This window comes from Coturnix japonica, chromosome 13 (assembly GCF_001577835.2).
Source record: "Coturnix japonica isolate 7356 chromosome 13, Coturnix japonica 2.1, whole genome shotgun sequence".
NCBI classification, from domain to species: Eukaryota; Metazoa; Chordata; class Aves; order Galliformes; family Phasianidae; genus Coturnix; species Coturnix japonica.
In genome coordinates, this window is record NC_029528.1 from 1,273,228 (window position 1) to 1,282,218 (window position 8,991).

General features: G+C 45.1%; 1 protein-coding gene across 1 annotated transcript; it reads left to right on the forward strand.

Moving 5' to 3' along the window:
- Positions 1–5,147: 5,147 nt before the first annotated feature.
- On the forward strand, positions 5,148–8,991 carry LOC107320068. Its single transcript, XM_015875539.1, has 4 exons — positions 5,148–5,369; positions 5,525–5,557; positions 7,248–7,382; positions 7,707–8,991. The coding sequence occupies exons 1-4, from the start codon at positions 5,166–5,168 to the stop codon at positions 7,797–7,799; spliced, it is 465 nt and encodes a 154-aa protein (XP_015731025.1). The 5' UTR covers positions 5,148–5,165; the 3' UTR covers positions 7,800–8,991.

The window sequence follows — 8,991 nt, forward strand, 5'->3', positions numbered from 1 at the left end:
TTACCCAATAGGTGACCCCGTGGGGGCGGTGAGCAGCTCAGCCCATTGACCAATACTGGAACACAGCAGTGTCCTCCCACCTTGTCTGCAGTGTTATCTTCTCCCTTCAGCCATTGTATTCCATTTTCTTAGGTTCATGCAGAGCTCCAGCAACCCTACTCAAACAGTAGTTTTGTTTTGTTAAGTTTATATAAATAAACTTATTTATATAAGTTTATTTATTTATATAATATATATATATAATAAATTTATATTTATTTATATTAATAAAAAAAGGTATTATAGTATAGTTATAGTATAGAAGCATTCATTGGTTCCCAAATAAATGTAATGGGTTTCTGCATGTGTGTGAAATCACATCTGGCTTTTGAGGCACGAAGTAGTGTGAGTAGCTGCCCAACCCAGTCATTAGTAAGTTTTAAGTCAAAGCTACTTGACATACGTATATCTTTGGGAAGCCATAATCAATGAAATAAAATGTGAATAGGTAACTGAGCAAAATTACGTTTTTGTGCTGGGGAGGTTTGTGTTGGGTATCAGAACTTTCCTCTCAAGAGTGGTCAGAATAGGCACAAGTCTGCCCAGGGAGTGGACAGTCATCGTGTTCCAGGACGTGGGGATGTGGCATTGTGGGCACGCAGGGTGGGTCAGGCATCTGAGAGGTCTTTTCCAACCAGAATGGTTCTGAGAATGTAAGTTCAAGAAACCAGCAAGCCCTTGTGAAGATAGTAACAGATACACAGTGAGTGACACATAAAGGATCAGAAGGGTGTCTGAGAGCTGAGGGTGACTTCACAGGTCCTGAGAATACAGCAAGGGGATTCCCATCTTGGGCTGAGATAAACCAGAACAAAACCAGACATTGTTATTGCTAGTGTGAAGGTGGCTAATACATTGGGCTGATGAATTATAAACTTCAGCAGGAGCTAATAGACACAAAACCAGAGGAAACTTACGAAGCACTGACCTGCCCCACAAGTCACTTGTCTGCTTTGTTAGTCACCCTGACAGATGTAGCAGCTGCAGGAGAGCCAAACACTTTCGAAGCATCCTGACACATGGAGGTGCCTCCCTCAGCAGAGCTGGGTGACTCAGCACTGGGGAGGTGACTCAGCTCCTGAGGAGTGACTGCATCCCGGAGATGCAACAGCTGGGAAGCTTGATCCATGGAGAGGTCATGAAGCACTTGAACAACAGCTTTCATGCGCAATTGTAACGACGAAGGTGGCTACGACTGAGTCAAGGATAGAGCACTCTGATATTTTTCCCTCGTATTTTGTGATTTGTTCTAGTTTGCTGCGTAAAACCATGAAATATGAGTGAAGCAAGCACAGCATTGCAGAAACCACATAGTCCTGCTTAAAAAAAAAATAAAACCTTTCCACCAACCAGTACTGTGTGACTGTAACATCACTACAGGTGACACTTAAACGTCACCTTCCAACATTCGTCCTGTCAAAACACAAAGAATACACAGTGCCACATGATGGGTGGGACTGATGTCACTCACTGATGCCAGGCCAGAACTCCTGAATCAAGCACAGACAAATACTGCTGACTGCTTAAAGGATGCGCGGAGTTAAGGCAGCTTTGCAGCAGAAGGGCTCTGACTGCTGCATATTATCATGCAACTATGTGAAAGCTCAGCTCATACACAGCAGTGCTCTTTCATTATTCTCTTGTAGCTGGAGGGAAATCAGTTTTCACTTTGCTCTTCTGGAAACACAGAGTCACAGAATCACTCTGGTTACGAAAGACCTCCAAGATCGCCAAGCCCAATACCAGCCCATCCCCACCATGCCCCAGGTGCCACGTCTCCACCATTCTGGAACACCTTGACACCACACTGGTAGAGGCCCTGTGTGCCCATCCTCAAGGTGCATGCATGCAAAAAGCTACCTCGGCAGAGCCTGGGCTCAGGGGATTCTCACCAGAGGTGAGGACACAAAGCCAGACTGCTTCTGCAGAGTGAGATTTATGGCATGGGAACTGAAATCCAGCAAGCTACTTCAATGATAAAAATCAGAAAACAGAGAACAAAGAGCCAGAGACCAGAGATATGAGTTGTTTGAGCTGTGAGAGTTATAATCACAGATTTCCAGACTCACACTAAATTCATTTGCTGGCAGAAGTAGCTGAAGGATTTTGGAAATGAGATGTTAAAGATGCAGGAGGAAATGTGGAAAGCCAAAGGATCCATCTTGCTGCCGCCTCTCTGTGAGGTCACTTCAGGGAGCTGTGGGGCCGTGGTTTGGGTTGTTTCTTAACTCTTCTGCTGCCCACATTTCCTGTGACACCCAAGAGTTTTCTGCTTTGAGCTGAGTCTGACAGTGGTTGCGCTACAGAGAGCGGCCAACTTAATCAGCTCTGGCAAGGATCCAAGCAGCAGCCGCTTCCTCTGTCACCTTCCAGCCCCTACATCCCTCTTTGCTTGCACTTCTTGCCTGCTCCTGATGCTTTGCAGGTCCCCCTGGCCCCAGGTCCCTGCTTTGTATTTCTTCTCCAACAGAGCAGTCAGGCAGTGGCAAGGGATGCCCACACCCCTGTATCCCTGGCCCTGGTCCCCTCTCTGGCACAGCTGGAGCTGTTCTCAAAAGCTGCTTGGACACTCTGCAAGGCATTTCCAGAAAGCTGTCACTCACACAGAATGCTATTGAAATGTATCCTTCCTTAGACAAGGATTTATCTCATGTTGTTTGGGCCATTTGTTGCTTTTATAAAATTTCTCAGCTCAGCTGGGTCTGCATTCTGAGCTGGTGGTGGGGTGCTGAGAGTCACACAGGACACAGAGAAAATGCATTGACATAGCACTCACTGAGGAAGTGTGCTGATAAAATGCAGTTTCCATGCATGAGGTTTTATAAGTCAAACATTGCCCTGCTATGAATATGGATTTAAAAACAAAGATAAGATCTCTGAAACCCTGTGATCTTCTCACACATCTTGTTTGCCCTTCCTGACAAGGTAGGGAAGGACCCAGCACAGTTTCTAAGAGATGCCATCACACTGCCCAAGGGCTCCTCTTAACCTCCCACGTCTCATTATCCAGCAAAACACCCCCAGTGCTCTCTCACTATCTCATCCCTCTCAGAGGCTGCCCCATGCCCACAGTGTGGGGGACAAGAAGGGGACACCCCAGGCATACCTCTATTGGGCTTTAGTCAGCTCTGCCACATCACTGCCATCAGTCCCAGCTCCTGCGGGTGGCACCGAGCAGCTGTCACCATCCTCACTGGAAAGATGATGGAGGAAAGGAGTTGGAGCCTGTCCTGGCTTTTCAGAGATTTCCATTTTCTTGGGCCTGGTGGGATGGAGAGGCACAAGCTGCTCACCACATCCATGCTGCTTTACTTCTCACATCAGCCAAGAATGCTTATCTGAGCATTGCATCTCCGTTCTTATCTAGATGAACAAGCAAAATCCAGAGAGCTACCAGCTAACAGCACCAGCACACAGAGCCTATGGTGAGAGCAGCACACAGCAGCACACAGCTCCTGTGCCCAGCAGCCACCTTTCCCGACAACACAGCACCCAAGTGATTATTAATTCACTTTCATAGTCCTGATCATTCCAAATAAGAACAGAGCCCCTTTAGACCAATCCAAAAGTTAAGTTTGGATGGGTTATGCCTTCTTCTCCTGTATCTTCTTTGCTTATTCCTACTCCTACCCATTTTGTTAGTGTTTGTGGTGCCTTCCCTCTGCATTGCAAAGTCTTACAGTCTTGGACAATGTAACAAAAACATGTGATGGTCATGAAAAAGTGAAGTATAAATCGCATTCCTCTGTGATTTATAACAGGGAGTTAACCCTGTCAGAAAAACCATTTCCCCTGTTCTATCACCACAGACCCTGCTGAAGAGTCTGTTCCCTTCTATCCTGTTGCTCCCCTTTAGATACTAACAGGCTGCTCTCAGGTCACAGGCTCCTCTTCTCCATCTGCACAGCCTCAGCTCTTAGCCTGTCCTTGCAGGAGAGGCATTCCATCCCTCGAACTACTTTTGTGGCTCTCCTCTGGACATGCTCTAGCAGGTCAATTTCTCTGCTGCCTGGGTAGCAGTAGTTACAAGATAAGCCTCATGAACAGCAGCATGGCTGGCAGCCTGGCCCTATGGCCCTGAGCCCAGTGCTACAGCAATTATAATTGCCTTGATATCTCAATACTTTGAATAGGGGAAGTTAGCAGTTAGCCATGGTTGTGTGGGATACCTCAAACTAAGCTGCGAGCTGATTGCTGTCAATGCTGCTTTTAAGTTTTAAAATCAGGATAGTAATTCCAGTGCCCAAGAATTACAGAAGGTGATGGTAAATAGAGACAGATGTAACAGGGCCCTGAAGTTCACCACTGAGCAGCCAGAGCACAGCAGGGACAGGAGCTGTGCTGGATATGAGCTCAGATGCACATGGAATAGAACAAGGTCACTATATAGTTATATATATATAGCAATAGTTTCAAGCCAACAATCACTTGGATGTGACCCCAACACACCAAGCACATCACTGTCCCTGCTGCCATGCAGGTGCTGGGTGCTACCAACCTAACCTCACCCAGCCCATCACAGTCTGCCCACTGATATGGAGCTCCCAGTGCCCACCCAACATGGCCACCCTGATACATAAAACCATAGAATCATTAAGTTTGAAGAAGACTTTTAAATCCAAACCCAACCCATCCCCACCATGATGCCTGGCTGTGCCCTCAAGTGTCACATCGGCACATTTCTTGCACCACGCACCACCACCACCTGCTGATGCAAGCTACTTGATTCTAAAGGAATATCTAAGATTTGATAAAGCGTTATCAGAAGTATTACAAAAACATGGTTTCCTTTCCAGACATTAGTCCGCATGTTCTCCGCAGTTATTTTTGCTCTGAAACTTCATTGTCTATCAGATGATCACATGCAGTTATCAGGCTCCCATTTCTAAAGAAGCACAGTGAGGATAAAAGCTGGCTGGCCACACACTGGGTCATCACGTGCATTGTTGATTCTGGTAGAAAGAGGCCACATCCTTGTCTCCTTACTACCTACATATATGGAAATGCTGACTTGGTAAGGAGTATACCCAAAAATTAATCACAGAATTTCCAGAAAGTCTTAACAAATGGCCTTTTTTTTCTACCACCAGCCCAAACTATTTATTTCCCCATAGAGGGGCCACGCAATGGTAGAGGACAGCTCCAGAAGCACCCACTGGTTCTCCGAGCACATCAGGACCATGAGGACCCATCTGTACCTTTTGCTTCTCACTGTGGGCGCCTCTGCCATTCCTCTGCGGAGCAACCTGGCTGAGCTACAGACATGGCTACAACAGATCTATCAGTCAGCAGGCACACTGGTAAATCCCATTTTCTATTTCTATTCAGCAGTTGGACATGTTGGTAGATTGAATAGTTCACTGAACCTTTATTGAAAGCCAAGCAATCATTTTATGTCATACCTTATTTTTGTTAGTGTTAATGATGATGGTATTTGAAATGCTTAATTAATATATATATATAATCTATATATTTTTTCTTCCAGAATCTAAGGATTGAAACTCCAGTCTCTACAGATGTAAGTGGAACTTTATCTTAAAGTTTTCTGAATGATCTCCTAAACTACTCCACCTGCATATAAGAATAGTTGGAAAATTGAGCTATTATACATTATTAAATGTTATCAACAGCTTATCTCAAATAATCAAGTTTGAGTCAAGAAAAAATCAAAGTAACCAAGGAAAGTAATGCAGTAACTGATCTCCTTCTGTGGCGTTGTGGCAGAACACACAGAGCAATGTTCTGCTTTAACTCTTGAAATGAAGGATGTTAGGAAGGGATGAAGAATGAACTCACATGTACTGCTTGCTTGTCCTCCTTGCTGCCTGTGTGAGTGCTCTGCTTGTGTCAAACCGCTTTTAAGAATGTCTTTTTCTGCTTTTGCTGTCAGCAAAGGGATTGCAGGGCTGTAATTAAGGTGAGCTGTGTTATCGCATCGCATCTGAGTGGTGCTTTCTGCCCTGAGAATCACTCGCTGACAAGCACTGCGAAAGCGGACTGTAAGAATAGGACAACAAATCCCTCTCTATGTAATTTTCTGGCTCCTTTCGCATCTCCAGAAGTTCCTCAGCAGCTCAGAAAGACCCACATTCCCTCTCTGGAAGCAGACGCCACTGAAGAACTTCATTCTACAGCTGGAAATGTGGTTCTAATGGGAAGTCACGTTCCAGTAGGGAGCTCTTCAGGTCATATCGCAGCCAGATGTGTATTTCTGACAATACAACCTGAGCAATTGACTTACTATGAGAGCAGAATAATTCACATTCCTGATGTCAGCTAGCTACAGAACTCTTTTTTTTTTTTTTTTTTTTTTTTTTTTCATTTATTTTTACTGGCAAACCCAACCCATTACCTTGTAAATCAGATGCAAAGCTCCCAGCTCCATCGCTCCTCCCTGCTCTGCTGCATGACCAAAGCGTGCAGCTTCCCCAGTCAGGGCACAAGGAAACAGTCCTCAGGGCTGTGGAGCATCCAGGAGTGCACAGCATGAGACCACACCTCAGCAGGTTGGTTTTCTCCACCCAGCGCTGATTTTTTTGCTTTGTCTTCCTCACCTTCTCTTCCTGCTACACTTATCTCTGATTCTGCTTCTGACAGCACCCCCCCCTCCCTCCTTCTCCTTTTCTCTCCTGTATGTTTCATTGATGCCTCCATACCAGACAGTGCAGGCATTGCCTTTCCGTGCTCCATTCATGCCCCAGCACCTCCTGGCTGCAGGATGAGCTCCCAGGGACAGGCAGTTCTGCAGCACCACGCAGACACTCTCTCTGCCTTCTGGGCATGCAGATATAGTGGGGTTAAAGCTGGGAGAACTTTGGAATCATTTCGCCTCTTTCTCTCATGTTCCAAAGTCGCAGCTCCTAGGGCCAGCAGCATGCAAACAGAAAGCATCAGCCAGAATTATCAGCTGCAGGAGCAGATGTAAGAGCTCAAACTGCTCTTCAGGCTGCAGAAAGAGCAGGGGCTGTGCTGTACACTAATCCCGTGCTCCATCCAGGCATTGCAAAACAAAAGCTGTCGTGGAGCAAAGAAAAACGAGCATCATTTGGGTGTGCTTCTCTAAAGGCATTGGCAAACAAGAGCATAGAAGTCAGGAATGCCACGTGTTTGTCACCCAGCCAGCTGGATGTCAATGACATTCAGCAAACTAGGTGCAGTTTACAGTTATGAATTCCTGTCTCACAGTTTTGGTATTTCTTCCACCCTAGGATGAAAACTGCATCAAAATATTGTTTGAAGGAATGGATCTGTTGAAAAACAGTCCTGAGATGAGGAGATTCAGTGCTTTCTTCCAAAGCTTTGAGAAACTGAAGCCATCTCTCACGGCAAACCTGGCAGAAGAGGTAGGGATCAATATCTTGTCTATCAGAGATCGCGCAGCAGAGATCTGTAAAACACAGTCTGTTGTTTGTAACTGTGCCCTTATGGTTACAGAAAGGGGATTTGCATTTGGAGCTGATTTGTTCAGTACACAGAAGAAGAAATCCTGGCATTATCCTCCTGCGTCTGCACTTCTGATGTTCAAACCTCTATAACGAGGATATTCATTGCCACAGTTGGCTTATTTAAAGCTTAAGGAAAACATTGTCATTCATGTAATGATAGCAGGGTGAAAAAACGCAGTGGTTAAACACTGAGTAATTTCATTTTCCTTGTTAACTTTTCAGGGAGAATGTGACACAGAAAGAAGAAACGTAAAGAACTTCATAGAAAAACTGAGAACATTCATTCGAAAATTATCAAGAGGTGCAAGAGCATAATTACAACTTCCCGGACTCACCATAAGCTTAAACAAGCAGCAAAATGTATGTGTGTTTTAAATGTGCTCCTTCTTTGTGTTCAAATTGCAAAGGTTACCTCTTCTTTTCAGTAGTGCTGTGCTGGCTCATGTTCAGAATGGAACCTCAGAAGGTATCAATGACAAAAAGCCATTCATGTTTGTAGATGAAATTGCAACTGCTCGCTGATGAAGCAAACAGAGCAGGGTATGATGGAAATATTGGCTAATCACAAACCCTTCTGATTTCAGAACACTCACAGAAAGGTGAATGCAGATGGATGCTCATATCTCACCCCTTGCTTGGGCACTGCTGGGCCATGAGTACCAAGCAGTGCACTGGGATATGGGATAGGGGCTTCCTTTGCCTTTCTCTAAGACCAGGTCCCTCAGTTTCAGGAGGGAACCGAGCACATTCTAAGCACAGGAGCCATGTTTTTCAGTTTTAAGGCCAAATTCCTGCTGGAAACATTTGCTGGTAGCACATAACCTCAGCAGAACCAGGTCCCAAATGGGCATTGCTCTTGATATCACATTTAGAAGAGCAAGAACCCACATATAGTCCAATACACAACCAGCGTTGCTGGAATAGTTAATTTTCCTCAGGGAATTGATATTGGCTACACTGGAAAAGCCACAGTGCTATAGCAGGCCTGTAATTAAGAGGATTAATCACTGTAATTATACCAGCAAAACTTTCCTAGTTCAGAATTAGCTTTGTCACTGCTTTGAAGGCAGATGAGGGTGAACTGCAAATTCACCTTCACTTAACGGTTCTGCTTTTCATGCCCTGCACAAGCATTGCTATGCATATACATACAACCCCCACTGGCAAGCACTAGGAGAACATCGTGCTGATGCTTTGCAGCCCGGTCACAACCTTTCTTAAGCGCTGAGAAACACAGCCTGGCTCCCTCCTTCACCCGCAGCTTCTATAGATCAGGGGAGGCTGGGCTACTGAAGATTAAATGAGCCAGGTATGTGCCTCCTCAAGATGCTGTTTGTGAAGCTGGCAGTGATGATGGGAATGCTTTGATCGCTCTGAGTTTATTTGTACGGTGTCAACTAAATCACATCATGTTTTTTAGATATATGTATTTTGGAGAAAATATTTATTGTGTATTTTTGCTACTTTTCATAAAGGGAATAAATGAATCTCCATGTCTCCTCTGCCA